This window comes from Aspergillus bombycis (assembly GCF_001792695.1).
Source record: "Aspergillus bombycis strain NRRL26010 chromosome Unknown contig00001, whole genome shotgun sequence".
In the NCBI taxonomy this organism is placed as follows: Eukaryota; Fungi; Ascomycota; class Eurotiomycetes; order Eurotiales; family Aspergillaceae; genus Aspergillus; species Aspergillus bombycis.
The window spans coordinates 248695-267619 of record NW_019170003.1 but is presented as its reverse complement, the minus strand read 5'-3'; the positions used below and the strand labels follow the sequence as shown (position 1 = coordinate 267619).

At 49.8% G+C, this 18925-nt stretch overlaps 4 protein-coding genes across 4 annotated transcripts; 2 read left to right on the top strand and 2 right to left on the bottom strand.

Annotated features, from left to right (window-relative positions):
* Positions 1-4310: 4310 nt before the first annotated feature.
* Positions 4311-5563, top strand: ABOM_000097 (lytic polysaccharide monooxygenase auxiliary activity family 9 protein; the record flags this gene model as incomplete). Its single annotated transcript, XM_022527227.1, has 3 exons — positions 4311-4488; positions 4566-5269; positions 5324-5563. The coding sequence occupies 3 exons, from the start codon at positions 4311-4313 to the stop codon at positions 5561-5563; spliced, it is 1122 nt and encodes a 373-aa protein (XP_022394682.1).
* A 256-nt stretch (positions 5564-5819) lies between these two features.
* Positions 5820-8303, bottom strand: ABOM_000096 (uncharacterized protein; the record flags this gene model as incomplete). Its single annotated transcript, XM_022527226.1, has 4 exons — positions 5820-7634; positions 7684-8073; positions 8126-8173; positions 8235-8303. 4 exons carry the CDS (start codon positions 8301-8303, stop codon positions 5820-5822), a joined length of 2322 nt encoding a protein of 773 aa, XP_022394681.1.
* Positions 8304-8530: 227 nt separating this feature from the next.
* Positions 8531-10160, top strand: ABOM_000095 (uncharacterized protein; the record flags this gene model as incomplete). The annotated part of the gene is made up of 7 exons (XM_022527225.1): positions 8531-8657; positions 8715-8790; positions 8839-8990; positions 9049-9410; positions 9461-9736; positions 9808-9918; positions 9969-10160. 7 exons carry the CDS (start codon positions 8531-8533, stop codon positions 10158-10160), a joined length of 1296 nt encoding a protein of 431 aa, XP_022394680.1.
* Positions 10161-13995: 3835 nt separating this feature from the next.
* On the bottom strand, positions 13996-17876 carry ABOM_000094 (DUF3433 domain-containing protein; the record flags this gene model as incomplete). The annotated part of the gene is made up of 3 exons (XM_022527224.1): positions 13996-15836; positions 15890-17743; positions 17816-17876. 3 exons carry the CDS (start codon positions 17874-17876, stop codon positions 13996-13998), a joined length of 3756 nt encoding a protein of 1251 aa, XP_022394679.1.
* Positions 17877-18925: the final 1049 nt, after the last annotated feature.

Below are 18925 nucleotides of genomic sequence, written 5' to 3'. Positions count from 1 at the left end.
TGGGTCGCGATCACTCAAAAATCAGCCCTGGCTTCGACTCCCCAAACGGGTGATTTCTCCGCGCCGTTAATCAATCTTCCGAGATATTGCCGGTAGTGTTGATCCATCGCAGTGCCTTACCACAATCGTCGGGTCCATTTGTTGGGTTCTGTCTCTCGATCGACATGAGATTCGAGTTGTGTTGGGAACTCGGTCGAACGGGCTTTTTGGTAGGACGCAACCCGTACAGATCCTATCTTGCACCCATCAACCGAACTACTCTCGATTTCCGTGATAAATTATACTTAGGAGAACTACTACGGTACTGCATTTAGTCTAATTGATGTTCGTATCTTAAAACATATATTGAATCAGCAATTTCTCTGTCTACACACCGACTGACTCAGCCCCTTAATCATAATACATCACCATTATACCCATGATGACGAACTTCAACCGCACATGGTCGATACCTTCACCTCCGATCTACATGACATTCATCAACTAGCCTATTTCGGTCATACTCCGGAGTATACATGTTTCAGGGCAATGCTAAGTTTTCAGCAATTCGGATCGCCCATAAATGCCGAGTCGACATGACAAACAGCCTACAACCAAGCAACAATGAGCCGAGGATGAGAGCTCCTGCCAATAGGGAAAACTACGGGAACATGACTTTGCTGAGCTGGGTCGGATACGGCAGTTGGATTAATCTTATTTAAGTTAAGGCTAGAGAATTCTGAAATCTCAGATCGACAATATACACAATCGGTAGATCTACAGCGTTTCATAAGTCGCTCCACTTTCAGCACAATCTGTGCGGTCCAGCCGTCACATCTACGGTGATTTATATTCAGGAAGTTTGCGGGCAGTGTCTTCGGCAGTATAGTGCGGGTGTTATACAGTATGTATCCGAGGAAAACCGTTCACCCTCTCCGAAATAAGAATAGCTGCACCCTTTCCAATCGCACAACATCGTGACCTTGAGTTGCATATGTGTGCTACGTCGTAAGAGATGCTCGAAGACCCCAACTCGTCAGATTCCCTTGTCAATCTCTAACAATATGAGCGTTAATCACTTAAGTTGAGACATCTCTTAACGACAGTCCTGAAATTTCACACCTGGGCTGTTCCAGGCATGTTCTATGTGACAAGTCCAGTCCTTTCGCGTTTCAATTCATGCTGAGATGCCGTTCTAACAGATCGCTGATATAGCGATGCGTCGATAATCATACAGAAAGACGTCATAGGTGGAGTCTTCGAGTCTGCTCCACTGCGATATTGATGAAACAAGAAAAGCTTAAATGGGCCGGGGTTTGAAAGTAGTAAAGAGTGATCCTTCATATTAAAATTATATGGTCGTTAGACAATTACCGAGGTTTAAATAGCGCTCAGGGACCATCCAGTGTTGCGTGATGCAGTCAATCTCGTCATTTGCAGCGTAGTCTGCTTCAGCTGTTAAATGCCTATCTATCCAACAGTGTCGTCTGGCTTTTTACAGTGGCATTACTCCAATTTATTGAACAACACGAGCAAGGACCCTCTTCAAGCTACTCCTTGCACCATGGGTTGGCACCGTCATTCCTTGAAGCAGTGCTGCTTTTCTAATGAAACCAGCTAATGACATTTTGAATCGTATGGGCTTGGTACTTCGTGAATAGCTTTACTTTCATATCATTCTGCTCTGGAAATCGTCACATCCAAATACGACAAGGCCGGCTGGATCGGAGCATTGAACTCTCAACAACCAATTCAGCTCGATGTTTTCGGTTCTATAGTAGAGGAGTTTTGCCACCATCCTGGTCAAGAGAACAGAGAAAAGAACGGTTAGTATGATTGATCGGAGCTGCATTTTGATGCTAAGGTGTCGATATGATTCAGGCATAGGTGCTCCGTGGCCAGGGCTTGTGCGTGGTTATCCGCTGAGATGATCCTCCATATATCGCCTTATTCGCCATTCTTCAATTCCCTAAGTCACCCTATCGTAGAATTATAGCAACAAGACTTATGTTTGGTCGTACGACGAAAGAATAAGCAACTACAGGAATAAATAATACGTTTACCTAGCTTCCAAGTTGGCAACCGCAACAATACGTATTAAGATGCCGTAGTACTCGTTACATTTTTTATATTTGTTTAAGTTAGAGGTTTCGCTAGTGGGGTTTTTTAACAAAATGAAAGCGATTTTAGCCCTGTTGCTTGGCTTTGGTAGCTTATATACATTAAGGATAGAGTGTTCAAGGCAGGACCTTAGCGCCATCTGGTGCTTTGGTCGAGTGAGATTGACAATATATAGAAGCTTCATAGCCTCCATAACTACGTTGTCCAAACGTTTCGCTTTTTGACAATATTCTGTTTGATATGTTCCTATACAATGCCAGGCGACTACATTGTGCTATTAGATCGAGTGAAACATGTTAATGACTTTTAGTATCCCAACCAGACTTCCAATCAGCGAATAATCCAATGTAAACATGCCGAATGCCAGAAGATGAGCTAAACGACAATTATTCTCGTCGCAAGCGACAGTACATGTTTACCAGAAAGCTGGACACGACGTGGAGAGCCAAGATCCAATGATGTCATGCCAACTACCTGAAACTATTGCGGAAGCGCCTATGTGCCTTATGAATAGCCTGACTGGATGTGCCCGATGGATTTGAAACCTGTCGTTTTGAGGCATGCAATATCCTTGGGAACCATATGCTAAGCGCCGTTCTCAAGCACCAGCATAGTCTACTGAATTGGATCGAGAAAACTGCGGATTCTCGCAGAAATAATCCTGCGAGCATGGAGTTCTGGCTGGAAGGTCGAGTCAGCTGACTCTTTCTTACCCCAAAGCAGGATACATCGAATTATCTCCGACCGTTATACATCCACCATTCTGATCCTTCCTTGCAGTCATCGAGGGGGTCTTCGCGGCTAGTGGTCGCGACCCAAATTACCTATCCTTTGTGGCTGAAAAAGACTCTTATTCATATGTTCTCTGACTGCCAAGTGTAAGCGACATGAGCGTGGACTGCCAGCACCATGCGGAATCTGGCCGCTCATATTCTGTCCGGAAGTTCAATCATGTTTTCGAGTTGCTTATACAGAAAAGTTTCATTAAATCTCCGAGGCCATCTGCTATGATTCTGTGCTTATCCCAGTGGTAAACAAAGCAGTGGTAAAGATAGAACATGGTGAAGTTTGTTCTGCCCTGTTCTTTGTGGCCCTTACCCTAATGCCGGAGAAAGATCTCTTTGTGCCTGCATGTATTCGAGTGCAACGAGTGTGTCTTCACAGAAGCCAAGAAAATAGAACGATTTCCAACGGGGCTGTAAATCCCGAAGGATTCCCTTTCGAAACCCGACTGGATCTGTACCTGAACTGGAGCCTGGTGCGCCAATCAGAGGGAGCTGGTCCAGAGGGCGAGAGTGGAAGCCAAGACTCTATCCGAATGTAACTTGGCCCTAGCTGCGATCCACTACACGACCCTCACGGTCACACTGCCTGTGTTGCGCATGGAATAATGCCATTATTGTCAGTGCTATCTTTGGTGACGTTGCACAAGTACCAAGGCAAACAATAGACTGTCCTTTGACTATGTTCGACCGATGAGAAGAGCATGTTTGCAGGTTGCAATTCCCTCCAAAACCTGCTTGATGCATGTTCGACCGATCCAGTTGGACTGGACTCAGTGTGAAACGGGGTCATTTCGCAGGACCGACAACCACTGGATGGCCCTGCAGTCATTAACCCTCACCGGTGCCTGTGGCCGCCGGTCTGTCAGCGAACATGCTCCACCGTCAATTTCCCCCAAATCCAACAGCGACAAAGAACACGCGAACGCCACCACAGCTCTGAAACCGCCAAGAAAGACCCTCGGGGGCGGATGACCCGACGGCATTTCAGCGAATCTGGACTTCGATCGGACCCGTCGGCGTTGAAGGGTTGGCTGCTTCGATCTCCGCTGCTAATCTCTCGGTAAGCGCCGAGCAATCTAATTGATCGACTGGACTCATGGATGGCCTGCTTTAATTCTATTAAGGGTTCAATTGGGCTTTTCGGTTAGTCGATGGGGGTCCGCCAGCGTATTGGTGGTGTTTGAAGTTTGTGCAGGGTCTTGAAGGTTGGATTTCTTTATATACCCTCACCGTCGCCTCTTTCGGTCCCACCGTCTTGCTTTCCATTCTACAAGTCATTCCTTTCTTTGTAGTCATTCTTTTCTAGCCAACCTGCTTGAGGCAGGTTCTCTCACTCATTCATTCCTTACGTTCAAACGTCATTCAACTGTCAATCTGTGATTGATCCTTGCCTTACATTCCATTCCGTCGGCCTAGATAAAAAAGATGTTTCGATCCGCCCTGTTCCTCCTCCTCGCTCCCTTGGCGCTCAGCCACACAACCTTCACCACGCTCTACGTGGACGAAGTGAACCAGGGCGATGGCACCTGTGTCCGTATGAACCGCGATGCCAACACCGCCACATACCCCATCGAGCCCTTGTCCAGCAAGGATATTGCCTGCGGTAGGAACTTCATTACCCACCACCCCCCACCCCGATAAAGGCCGAACCACATCAGCTAATACAGCCCGGAATAATAGGCAAAGATGGCGAAAAAGGCGTGTCCCGCGTGTGCCCCGCGAAAGCCAACTCCCTCCTGACCTTCGAATTCCGCGCGTGGGCCGACGGCGCCCAGCCGGGTTCCATCGACATCAGCCACAAGGGGCCCTGCGCCGTGTATATGAAGAAGGTCGACGACGCGACAGCGGATAACAACGCCGCGGGCGACGGATGGTTCAAGATCTGGCACACGGGCTACGATGAGAGCACCGAGAAGTGGTGCACGGAGAAGCTGATCGACAACAACGGGCTCCTGTCTGTGCGGGTGCCCTCGGATATCGAACAAGGTTACTACCTGGTCCGGACGGAGTTGTTGGCGCTGCAAAATGCGGCCTTTTCGGACCCGCTGGATCCCCAGTTCTATGTCAACTGTGCCCAGATCTTTGTGCAGGGTGGTGGCAGTGCGAAGCCCGAGACGGTTAGCATCGGCGAGGGCTATTACTCGCTGGATAGCCCTGGCGTGAAGTACAATATCTATGAGAAGCCCCTGCAGCTGCCCTATCCTATCCCCGGGCCGCTTGTCTATGAGAGCAAAGGTGTTGAGCAGCGCTCGGTCTGTCCGGCCGAGAAGAGGGCTGTTGCTGCTCAGAACAAGGGTCTCAAGCCTGCCGGTTGTATCCTGCAGCGTGATAACTGGTGTGGGTTTGAGGTTCCCGACTATAGCGATGAGAACGGCTGCTGGGCTGTATGTTCCTCTTTTGCATTAGTGTTTCATGGGTCACTGCTAACTTGTTACTAGTCTTCCAAGAAGTGCTGGGATCAAAGTGATGTGTGCTACAACACCGCTCTTCCCACGGGTGTCTCCGCTTGCGACATCTGGATGACCAAGTGCAATTCCATCGACGATGCCTGCAGGAGCGGCGATTTCAACGGACCCCCGAACAAGGGCCAGGTTCTTACACCGGAGCCGAAGAAGCTTGCGGGATCGACCAATATCTTCAAGAGGGAGGTGAGGAAGTACAAGAAGTGGACCGCATGAGCGAAAGCATGGGCCATGGAGTAGCGGGCGTAGTGATTGATGAGCCTTTTTGACGAATTGCTGCAAGACAGCATAGGATAGAGCATTTGTTAGCTGGACTACGGAATCACATTCAATATCCTGTGCCACTTTTCATCTTCTCTTCTCTTCTCTTCTTTTCTTACATTTCACCCTGATGCCCCTTTTATGACCGAAAATTGCTTCGTTTCGAACATGTATATTACTCATGCCTTGCATATGTAACCTCGTTTCACATTTAGCAAGCGATCCTTACCGTCTCCGCCATAGGCCTTTTCAAACCAAGCCGGAATCGATCCACCCGTGAGATCTTGTCCAAGACGAGCGTGTCCACCCGCAGGACAGTCTCGCGATAGAGGGTCTGGGACTTCCAATCGTAAGAACAAAGCAGCGCTCGCTGCATGCCACCCTCGCTGCCGCAAAGCAGCATTGCCACCGGCGGGCGGCGAGCCCGGAATAGGGTGACGGTCAAAGTATTGGTATCAATCAAGGTGAAGAGCTTGAGCTCTCCATACCGCGAGTTCTGGGCAGCGGACACAAACTGTGCGGTAGATTCTCTGCAGGTGGGATCTTGCCCCACGCACTCACCGTTCTGGGATACATGCAGCGAGAGCTCGCTGGAATAGGGACTCCACTTCAAGCGGCCAAGATTGATGCCGAAGACGAGCTTCTCGATCTCACCAATCTCCATGTAGCCCTCAAACCCGAACAGCCATGGCTGTGCCGCCCACGTCTTACCAACATAAAGAGAGGATATGAGGTACGGAGACGCCAAGATGACCAAAATGTACAGAACTGTCAATATCCACCCGATCAGTGTGACTGGAAGGTAGTTTCCTTTTCTGGACTGGCTGATTGCTAGCATAATCACGCCTGTAACGATCCAAGCAGGAGTACTGCGAAGAACAACTCTGGCTACCGAACGTTTTGTCGTGTTACGCATCAACATGTTGACCGGCTTAAAGGATGTCCAGCGAATCGGAGCACCAAAAGCACCACTCATAATCACAGTGTCTTCGCCACCGATGCCGACAACTTGGCAAAGAGGTTCAATGTCCCAAAGATGACTGTCCCAGAAGTCGTTGATCTCATACCAAGGCTGGTCGATGTTTCGAGGTAGCATGCATATCAGCCTCTCGAGCAGCCGATCGCTGTCGTTGGCCAAAGACAATCGACAGAAGGCTTCAAAGGCCGAGTCATTCGGGTTAACATTTGGACGACGTCGTAACAAGCCCATCAGGGCGTACGAAAGGTCCCCTTTGTAGAACGTCGTGGTGTCACGATTCGGAAAGCATTGCAAGGCGATGGAGACCAGCTCAAGAGGACTCAGTATAATCGAACCTTCATAATGATCAATAAGTTGTCTTGAGACAGCGGCGTCTCCCCAGGCTTCAATTGCGAAGTTCCGCTTCGACAGAACGCGGAAGGAATTTGGGTGACAATCATGCGTGTATATGGAGATCGGTTGACTCGATGGGCTCAGGAGGACCTCAGGGAAGGTCCACATTCGACTCCCCAAATGACGAAGCATTCCACTTTCGTCTCGGCTGAGACCTGGAGAGGGGCCAATGATCACCACCAAGGCTTGGGCACCCCGGACGACGTCGCTGATCCGGTAGACGTCTTCAAATTGGTCGCCATCGTCAGGCATGCAGCTGCACGCAATCCAGTAAGCCGCAACCCCTGCCATCCGGGCCGCAGCTTCAGCAATGCGATGAAGTTCATCCATGTCTTCGTTCGACTTATGGCTGTACTGCTCAGTGGTATAGCATATGAACAGGTACTCCATGCTACCATGCACTGCCTCCCATTTTTCGACATTGACAATGGCAATACCTCCCTCGTCTTGAAGCAAGCACAGCCGCCTCGGACGCAGAGGCCGCTTTGAAATCCCATTTGCGTATTGACGAGTGCCTGGCAGAGTGTTAGTGCTCGATGGTTCGACCTCGTGAAGATTGGCCGGGGTCTTTGAATAGCCCCAGTAGTGATACTTGAACTGTTCGTAATGACCATTGTTTCTCAACTCTCCGCCAAGATCTGCTGGGATAAATAGCTACATGATGTCAGCCACGCCATGCACATGGAGCTATGAGCCGTCTTACCAGACCAGCGATGGTCAAGCAGGACGGAAGCCACTCCAGGCACATGGTAAACCTTGACCACGCGTCCTGGTTATTCTGAAGCTGTCGTCCCAAAAGCGAGTACACAACTCGAAGTATCGTCGGGGTAGACTCCTCGATTTTCTTCCGAGCCCAGGTCGAGTTGGTGGGGCCATGCCATATATCCTTGGACACTTGAACTACTAGTTCTACTAGTCGCCCATCCGTAGCTCTCAAGTATCGGTCATCTTCAGGACCTATCCACACGCGCCCTAAGGTGTCTTTGTGCCGGTATTTCCCAGTGGATTTGTATTTTCTTCCTGGTAGATAGGCTGCACAGTATGTCTCCGAATAAGAACTGGGTTTCAGGTATATTTCATAGTACCTAGGGCTCTGTTTTATCAGGATCAGTATGATACCCGCAATGGGCAGCGAGTAAAATGACCTTTGCGAACCAGTTCAGTTTTTCGGAATCGGTAGCAATGCTTCCGGTCTAGGTGCTCGATATCAGTTCCCTCCCCTATAGTCATTAGAATGCCCGGAGTAAACCTTACCAAGGAGACTGTGCTGTTTCCACCTGGGGTGTGGCCATGGATATGCCCAAGTTCAATATCAGGCTGCATTTCTCTAGGAAGGATTGCTGATCACGATTAGAGGACACGGGGTAGGAGCCTTTCAAAAAGCTATGTCAAAGCTTTTGAGAGGGAGAATGTTATGATCAACAGCCGTATCCTCGCGGTTCAGCTGGAGTAGTTATGGAGGCGGCTTAGTCAACCAGGACGCAAGGCTGAGAACCAGCTCGTTGCCGTCTCGTGGCCGGGGTGGGGGGAATCAACATCAAGCAGTCAATATGTCCTCTATCTTTCAAGATCGATCGCTTTTGGACGCTTTCAAGCGCGCCGCTTTCAGCAAACCCACCCTTTCAAGCCCCCATGCGTTCACAGTGGACGTCCTAGATTCGGTCCAGGCGTCTGATGGTAACAGGGATCGCCCCAAATTTGCAATCAGCATATGGTAGCTAACAGGACGATCAGGTCGTTACCAATTAATCTCGCGAAAGGTCACCGTACCTGAACTAGAGCAGTTGCCTGTACCTGTACTACGAATCATGTTTGTCCATCCACTCCATGGGATCGCTTGCGACTGATATACTATAAGCTTCTCGCCCCTAGACTTGCCAAGCAGTGCCACTGCTGAAGGACTTCTCTGGCTCTTTGATCACTATGCTACGCCGTCTGCATTCCTTGCGGGTCGATTGCGGTCGGTCACGCACTCGTTTGGGGCTTTAAACTCCATAAATGGCTATAATTGTATGTAAGGTATCATCTGCCATGTTTATACTGATCAGTAACTTGTACTTATCTTAAGGCTCCTGGTTCCACTATTTGTGTAAGAACATCACGGTGACTCATGATGCTCATGGCAAGGCGCGGATATCCGATCCCAGGCCGGGAGCTCCACAGATGCAGCACGGCGACTCGACGTGGATACGGTCAGGGTATTTTCTCCGGTGGGCAGTGGGTTCGAATCGTGATCCAGAAGTAACGCTTCTCTGTTTCGGGGCGTCTATCTCTCTTAAAGGACGGCTTCAAGATATTCCACCATCGTCAATAAATACCAACGTCGTCCGTGACCCGTACAGTCTCTTTGCCATCATCTTAGAGGAGCTATCTTTGCAAATGGACAATACCGTTTGGGATGTTATGGATGTCTTTCGCCATATTGAACTGGTATTCCGAACTCTAGCCGTGTGCACCTGGGCAATTGCTGACCTTTCCAGAACACCCTGACCACGATGAAGGATAGGGAGTCTTTCACTGGGCTGCATAATGTTTCCAAGCATATCCTATTTCTCCAAGAGAGCTCTGAAGCTACAATGCTCACTTTAAAAAAGCTGTCCTCGAATCATCAACAAATCCTGGAGGACGTCCCTGACGGGGACCGCCATGCCACTGAAATGGCACAGGGAATGCTGACGCACGCGGAGACTCAGTTCCAGTCTATCAGTCTGCGGCTGAAGAGTCTTGAAAAGCGGATGGGCAACGTCATTGCATTAGTATGTTGTATACTCTTCGATAAATCATTGGCCAAACTCATGGAGACACTAATAAGTACTACGTATGGTAGTCCTTCCACCTCGTCACGCAAGACGGCAATCAAATCATGCAGACAGACAGCAGTTCCATGGCCACCATTGCATTCGTGACACTTGTCTTTTTACCAGTGTCAACTGTATCGGTGAGCTCTATCTGTTTGCTAGCTATGGAAACTTATTGCTAACCATCTAGACCATATTCGGAAATCAATTCTTCAATTTCGACCCTGTGACGATCCGCATATCACAAAGCTTCTGGATCTTCTGGGTAGTGTCCATCCCGCTGACCCTCCTCGTTCTTTTCGTCTGGCGTGTTTCCAATAAGGGCTTGCCATCCGGATTGTACGATGCATTTAATATGGGGAGGTGGCGAAAAAGTCGGTAATATCCATATTCGCCCAGAAAGCTCTCCTAATCGAACTACCAATATACAGGAAGGCAGTAAACTCCTGGATCAAAGGAAAAGGAAAAGGATTTGGTTTTCAAAATACAAATCCCATGATATCATTCTCCTCAATGACTTCAATATTATAAACTGAACTGCCACACTCTCGCACTATTGCTACATCAGATTCAAAAGAAAACAGACCAGAACGGCTAGACAGCTTCTGCCTAGAGCATTTCCTCATTAGAGGTCGTAAGCATGTGCGCCTGCTCATCGTCCGCAGAGATTGGCCTGCGTAGGCCGTAGACTCCTAATTTATGCCACTGCATACAACAATGGATGATACCTATGTATTGCCCACTTATGCAGATAGCCTTCACTATATGATGATATAATGGTTTTTCAGGCGGCCACAACGTTCCCCGCATGTAAGTATCCATATCACTACTGCTATTGCTAACGAGAAGAGATAGATTGAGGGCAAAAAAGAAGAAACCTCCAACAGCGAGAGAGGTAGCTCCGTTCTATTTGTCCGTCAGCACTTCAACGATGCAGTTAGCAAGCCATGGGGAGCAGCGCACCTTAGAAGAAAGGTTGGCGTTGTTTGGTTTCCGGATGATTGTGAATGTCTTGAACATGATATCTAGAGAAGCGATCAAAACGAGGCCATCGCCCGCCAGTTGGAGCCTGTAAGCCGAATGCCAATGGTCACTGTCGTCATTAAGCACTGCCAGTACCCAGGGAATAAAATGCGAGGTAGAAATAGTAATCAAGATCACCAAAGTGCTGCTGTGCACTTTCGATGGAAGGATCGACTTTGTGGTCTCGTTGCGATGCTGCGCCTTGTAGGCATATATAAGCCGGTATAATATATTCATGATAAGGATCATCTGCAGATATTCACAGATCTGAGCAATGACCACCATGGCCCTATTGTTTTCTGCCAGTACATGTCGGAGTATGCCGAATAACCAAATAAGAGCACATAGTATCGGTCTGGAATGGATCATTAGCCAAGGACATTCCTGACCGTTATACAAGATTCACCACTTAGGCCGATACATTAATTGACTTAGAAGGGAGATAAAGAGCGATTTAAACGGTATTGCTTCTGGATCATGCCTCGATCGTCTCATCAGACATGAACCAATGACGGATCCCAGCAAAACAATCTCAGCTATCATATAAAAAACAAGAGCGACAATGTAGTTATGGTGGATTCGCTTTCCATAGCTTCGCGCCAGCATGTTGTGTGGAAGGCTAAGAGTATGAAGAAGTGCACGCTGTTCTAGGGAGGAGCAAACCGTTTAAGCTCCCTGTTGAAATAAGCTGAAATGGGGGAATTCGACTAGATATGTTCTATTCCCTGGTCTCGGGAAAGAAAGACGCAAGGCTGGCATTGCTGCATCAGCGGTAGTGTGAGGCTGATCTTCCCAAGGTTTCCACTTTCAACAAGGCAAACACCATCCTCTGCCTCCTGGTGCTTATAAGTTCTTGCCTCCCTGCTCCTTTTCTTGCTCTGCCTATTCTCAATTACCTCCTCCCGCCTCGATTATTACAACCTACACCCACACAACCCCATCTGGTTCACTATAATGGCATCACACCAGGTAGGCCCATCTTCCGCCTATTCTCACACAATGCCCTATCTAAAAGACTGCATGAAGGATCCTCAGCCGCACGGCGGGGGATACGTCCCAACGAGCGCCAAATATCAGCCTCGATATCAGTGCCGTACAGATGAAAACACCGGCAATTCGGATGAGCCGTCTAAGCAGTCTGCCGTTTCTGGACAGCCTAGGAGCTTTCGCATCCAGCTTGGTAGTCATGGAGGAGGCTACATTCCTGGGAAGGGTAAAGAAACCCCGAGAACTAGTTCATAGAGCTATGAGGATACTGCGGGGCAAAGCGCAAGTCAAGTGTCGTTAGCTATACGAGACTATTATCCCGAAATACAAGTGAGCAGTGTCCAGACGGGATAGATCCCAGACAGGATTGTAATTGCTTATTTTGAATACAACCCCATCTCCACACTGCTCCGATCTCGTGGGAAAGAGGGCCCGATTGATGTTGATTCGGTCAGACTCCACCTAGGTATCCTACCTGACCTGGGTTATAAGTCAGCCCCTCAATTTGCCTCTGTAGATACCATGCAAGGGTGACGAAGTGTAGCTGCGGGGATACCAGACTGTTCATTAGGGTGGGATTTGCGCCAATCCGGCAGCCGGCATGCAGAGAGATGTTCCGAGATCAGGAGAGGCTATGGTAGAGGAATGTCCAGATGAATAGGAGTGTACTACTCCATATGTTGCCCAAAAAAAAGAAGATTCAGTAAATAAAGCTATTGGACACTGTCCCTAGAACATTATTAAGTGGGCCTATCCCAATCAAACCCCAGGATTCGAAACACCGAGCTGCAGATCACTTCGGTTTCCTGAATATACGTCTCTATGAACATGGTAGTATAGCACATACTGCCATGGTATAATACAGTCCCAGTACTTGCATTCCGAGCGAGCTCTGAGACTACCATGGATGTCAGGCGCTGAACTCGCACAGCCTCGGGCAATACAGGGTGGTTGACTCGCCGCTCGCCCTCCTTAAAGCACCTATCTAAACCTACCTAGCCTATAGGCTCCCTATTAAGAACCCCTATGTTCGGACTTTCTCACCTAGCCTAACTGCGGGTTACCAGTTCCTACCCTGTAGCCGCCCCGACTCGGGTTCAAGGTGGGATTCCCATGTTTGCCCATTTCAGCTGGCGACTACTACTACATAAGGCGCGCTGGGCTTCACATGGAGTCGGATAAGATGCCGACGACTCGGTGTGGTAGATGTGTACCTGTATCATTCGAAATTGCGCCGTGGCATCCTTTCAGCCACTCTGTTTAATCCGTTCTGGATCTACACGGAATGATGCGAATAAGGAGGAGAGAACCGGGACGTCCGGGGAGTTCACTCACGATAGTACTCAGAATCCCAAAGAGTAAGCACCAATTCCTGTGGCATAGAACTGGCTCAATGCACCAACACTGCGGCGTATCCGAATGAAGCCGGAGAGTTTGCCTTCTTGCAGGCGAGGCTGCAGGTTCGCTCCGAAGGTGGGTCAAAACTCTGTAGACTGATTCGACAGTGAAGCCATGTTGTTCACCTTTTACGAGTCAGGCACACCTGCACGCGGGATTTGGTGTACATTCGCAGTGCCCTGGTTCGCAAGGCGCTTTAAATCATTGCATATCCCCGTGTTTGCTGTACACCTCGAGAGGAGTTGTCACCAGATAGGTTCCATAGGCTGAGTAGAATAAATAACGGAAGTTATCTATTATATTGGTAGGGCTAGTACTGCGCGAGGGTGTGGCTGATAGTATGGTTCGTGAAAGTTTCATCTTGACCGTACTGGAGACAAGGGTCTTGATCTCCTCAACCATACAGAGACCCAAGCCTTGACCTACTCTCAAAGCATCCCTAGGGCCTGGCCTGCTCTTGGTAGCTTCACTTTTACCCTGGAGGGAAAAGAGGCGTCCAATAACTCGAGCGGGCCACTACAATGTGGGCATGAATAGGGTGGTGGATCGGGGAGGTCCGAGTATGAGGACCGTGGATGATGCGCTTGGATGGATGTTACTGAATAGACGGGTCAACATTACGATATACAGGGAATATCCTTTGTCGCTCGCTTCTTTCTGTCAACATGATGTGGTGCATATATTATCCAAGCGATATGTACAAAGATCAACACATGCATTACATACACAGATACATCAAACAAGATCAAAATCCGGTCTAACCAAAACTCACAAGACGCCAGGCTATAATACAAGCAGGTCATATCACATTACTCATGATTTCGTTGGGCCCCAGTATCATCAATGCCAATAGGCCGGAGCTCAATCGCATCAGGCTGTTTAGCGGGATCCACCGCGCCCGGATCAGTAACGACAGTGGGCTTGTCCTCCTTCACCAGCGGCTCTTCGTCCACAGCAAACCGCCACTGGGCATCGGACCCTGGAAACATACGGAATGCATAGCGTTTGTTTAATCGATCCAAGTAATCCCGGCGCTGGAGGCTGGTCCACGAATAAGTCCCTCGGAAGTCGCTCAGCATCCGACTGTTTGCAATCCAAGGAATTACGGATCCAATGGATCGTGGAATCCGTGGCCCTTTGAACCGACCCCGTCGTGTCCCAAACACAACCAGCACGACCAGCGTGTCCAGCGCGATGATAGACAGCGCGATGGTCAATGAGGGGACCGACGGGACCATAGCCCAAGTGCTGTAGTAAACGGTCGCATTGGTGGCCGTGTATGGCTGCTCCAGCGGCTCGAGGTAGGTCGGTCCCCACAGAGAAAAGTAGGTGCTGTACACCCATTGGTAGACCGTCTCCGACATGGTAATCAGGTCTACGGGATCCAGCGCGGACACCCCATTCTCTCTCTGCTTATACAAGCGAGCAACCAGAAAGCCTGCCCAGTCATATGAAGACACGGTGGGCCCTTGTTGCTCCTCATCGACAAAGCTTTGGGGAATGGAGGCGAAGACTTTGTTGAATTGACCCAAACTAACCGTGGCATTCTCATACATGGGGCCGGAGGTAATCGCAGTGTTTGGCACAGGGTTATAATCCTGAATCTGACCCTTTTGGTCGAAGAGAATGGAAAAGTTCTGCATCTGGACTTGCGGTTCACAGTGCAAAGCAATCGTGTTTTTCTCGGTCATGGCCGAGGTCCCTGTGTAATTCCATCGCCCAAGCACCAGAACCGTGAATGTTTGACATTGGTCCATGTCGTCGAGGGCCGCAGGAGAAAGGAAGTGAATGGAGAGGGGGATCTTGTCGTTCCTTTGCTGGAACATGTCGACGGTGCACTGTCGGCTCTCATTCTGAAACGGTTGGTACTGCCAATACAATGCCCCCGTCGTGTCATTCCTCTTCAGGTGCTCGGAAATCGATAATTCCTGGCATTCGAAGTCAGCTCCAATGCCAAGGGTTGTCGCCTCATATGAGGCGGTCACGTTCGGCTGGGTGTTTTTCAGCGGCACGAATGAATAATCCGGACTAGTCCACGGGATCATGGGCACCCCGCTGGTGATACTGGTTTGAATCAGATCGTACTCGGTGAAATCCGCGGCAAAGTCGGTTTGCTTAAATATCGAATTGCTGTAGTTCGCCTGGATGGCTTTGGTGGAGAACCCAGACGTGGTGAGCTTTTGCGTAAAAAGTCCACCCGCAACCACCGTGAGGACCGTGTTGACCACGCAGGCCAAGGACACCAAGCCCAACAAGAGATGACGGTCCCGGATGGTTTTCAAAAGAACCAGCCATGGGGTCTGAGAGGCGTAGTTCATCGACAAGGAGGCCCTCGCCTTCGCCTGCCCGCGTTGCAGATGGACCCACGGCTCCAGGATACTGATATTCCGCTGGATGGAGTTACAGAGCGCTCCGACAGCAGACGCAACCACAGAAGGGAGGAAGGATAGCACGACCTGGAAGAAACTAGAATCCGACTGGGTAAGATGCTGGAAACTACCCTCATGGGCGAGCGAGGCGATGACCAACGCCATGATAGCGATGACCGCAACGAGCAGAAGAAACTCCAGGATGAAAATCGGAATCACCAGAAAGTGCGGCCTGGGGTCAACACGCGTGCGAATCCGGTCGCTCAGGCGGGCTGAGGAGTCTAGTCTGGTCAGTGGAATGGAGGAAACGATCTGGGGCCAACCTAGTACTTACCATGGCTCTCGCCGTCCGCCGAGACTAGTTCCACGCGTCTTCCCATCGGTCCTTCCCGCCAGTAAAGTCGGAAATTTCGAAGAAGCATCCGCAGTTGTCGAGTCGAAAGCTGATGGGAGTCGGACTGGGCATTACCGAGAATATTTGACGGGGAGAACAAGTCCGTAACCATACTACACATCGCCCCAATGGAGCCGGGGTCGCTTTGAAGGATATTTGGGCGACGCTGGTAGAAGTACAATAGAGCAAGAGCCACGACGGTGCTCAAGAAGAGAATGACCTCCGACAAGGTTGCTGCGAACGAAACGACGGCAATGGTGACTTGGTGTGCGAAGCGGACGGCAGAGACGGTCGTTGGAGGTATATCCGGATTAAATAAACGCCCCATGGTCAACACAAAGGCTTGAATGACAACTCGTTTGGTTTTCTCTTCGAATTCCCCTTGCTCCATGACTGCCGCGGTATCTAGAACAGGCATAGGCTCCAAGTCATCTATGTCCTGGCTGATGACCGGAAGCTCAGTCACGGTGAGGTCGCCCATTGTGTCGTTATACTGCATGAAGAGTATATCACTAGTGTACGGTGCGCGATGAGAGAGGAGGCCCTGGAACTCATCGATATTGAATTCCTGGCTGGTCAGATTGGCGGTGGTGTTAGCAATGACACGCACCGACGTGATGGAGCTATTCGCATGCATGCAGATCTCCGCCATGGCTTTGTGGTACTCGATATCGCAAGCAAACATGGTTGCCGACGAAGTATATTGGGAGCCCAGGGAGCTGATCGCGTCGGCCGGAGCCGTCGTTGCGTTGACGGATAACAGAATGCCGTACAGATCAAAAGGGTTGCAACCACGGGGGCGGAATGCTTTTCGCACCTCGCCCGAGTCAAAGGTATCTGTCGTCCACACAGGCTCCCAGTATCGCACTTGAAGAAAGTCAGTGTCCGGGTAGAAGATGCTATCGTATTGAAAGTCCAAGGAGCAATCCTGGGCCGTCCCGTTGACCAGGGGCAACCCAGTCACGTTCCACGACAGAATCGGGTGTTCCACATCGGTTTGATTGATCGTCACTGGCAGCGCATCATTTGTCGCGAGGTCGTGACAAGATAGTTGCGACCAATAGATGGTTTGGTTGACTTTCCACACGGTGCTTTCCCGTCGGTCATTTGTCGGAATCTGCACGGGCGGTACGGCAAAGTCGGGGGACCGTGACTTCTGCAGACTATTGGCGGCAGTCGACGCAACGGCCGAATTCACAGAATCGAAACTGCTCCGGGCCTGAGCGGCGATCCAATTGGCCTGAGTGCCCAAGTCCACCAGATCCGACCAGGTCTTCATCTGCTCATTGGAGATCACGGTAACCTCGCGCAGTTCCAGGAGTGTACTCTGCAGGGCAGGGAGGAACATCCGAATGAGGACGGTTACAATCGACACCAATAGGGCCACCCAGTGACCCCGTTTGGCCGAGAGAAACGGCGTTACGAAGGTTTGACCGAAGTTGTAGTTGATAAAGAGCACAGAGGCCGGAACGCCCTCCGGTCGGGCCAGCTGGAAATACGGCTCGAGGCGCAAAACATCGAAGTCGACGAGAGACCATAGAGTAACAAGGATGAGGGCGACGATAATGGGGATATAGTTGTAGGCAAAAGACTGGAGACTGGACACTTCCTCGGTCGCATCCAAAAAGACCAGTCCTCCGTACCACGTTGTATAGCGCCGCAAACCCTCCAATATCAGCAACATCAAAAACATCAAACAGGCGAGGAAGGTGAGGTAGATCGGGCGCAGGGTGAAGGGCCGCCACCCTTTCGGTTGCGAGGGCGATTCATGACGAGCAGTGAAGAATTGGGATCCTGTTCATAATACGCACGCTGTTAGCGAGAGAAGGGCACTTATGATCTATCCCGGGGGGGATTCCTTCGTACTCCTTATGTGAATGTGCGACCACAGCGCTTGCAGCTTCCTCTTCTTCAATTCCCAGGACATGCTTGACCAGCACGTCCCATGGGAAATACTGCGGAGTCAGAGTATAGAGCAGAAGCGTTGGCATCGTCCACGGAAGTTAACGAAATTGGATATGCGCGGTACAGAGTAGGATTATCCTCCGGGGGTGGTTTCTGATATCGGGGAAGAAATCCGGCATGACGGGGGACTGTGATTAGACCATGCAGAATGGGGGAAGAACCAGCGAGACCGAATGATAAAGACTGAAATGGGAGAAGCAAAAGCCAAAGAGAACGTGAGTGGACAAGGAGGCGGGGGGGAAAGGAAGGAAGGGGAAGGGGCAAAGGGAAAGAGGATCTGGTGGGACGGGACGACTGGAGAGAGCAACAGGATGACAAGACAAGGCCAGACGATGTTGACGACGACGACGGATGGATGAAGATCGACGGGGCCACCTGATTGGAGGCATCGCTTTGTGGCTGAGCTCCCTCCCGTGCCGCTTTAATCCGGCCATCAAAGTAACAGTTGCCTACCATACTCCGTACGCCGTACTACTTACGATTCGGTGATATGCTATATTGCAAAGTAGCTATAATTGCCATGTCGTCAAATATTTTAGATCTTATATTATTAAAATGTATACCAGATGACAAGACAAGTGGGTGTCCTCCCGTGTTTTCAACCACAGCGTAATCCTCTTTTTGCGGTCACCTACCCGGTTATATATATTCACATGTAGAATGACAAGCGAAAGAGAACACCACTACCATACTATTTGAGGTTACATCGCTAATTATTTGTTCAAGTTAAACTTAGACGATATTTTTTTTAACACCGGCGATTGTGTAGTATTTCTCGCGGCTTGCTTTTCTCCTTCGTTCGAGTTTGTAGCTTTCGAGCAGTAGCCAGTTCCTTCTCTACTACCATGTACACTGTTTGCGCTGCAATCATGACCACTTCGGAAACATAGCATGCCTTCGACAGAGCCAAAACTTACATTTTCAACAAGTCTCTACCCAAGCTTTACTCAAGGGGACTTATAATGGCGCTACTGCAGGCAAATCACTGTCCCGTGGTGGTGTGATGGACAC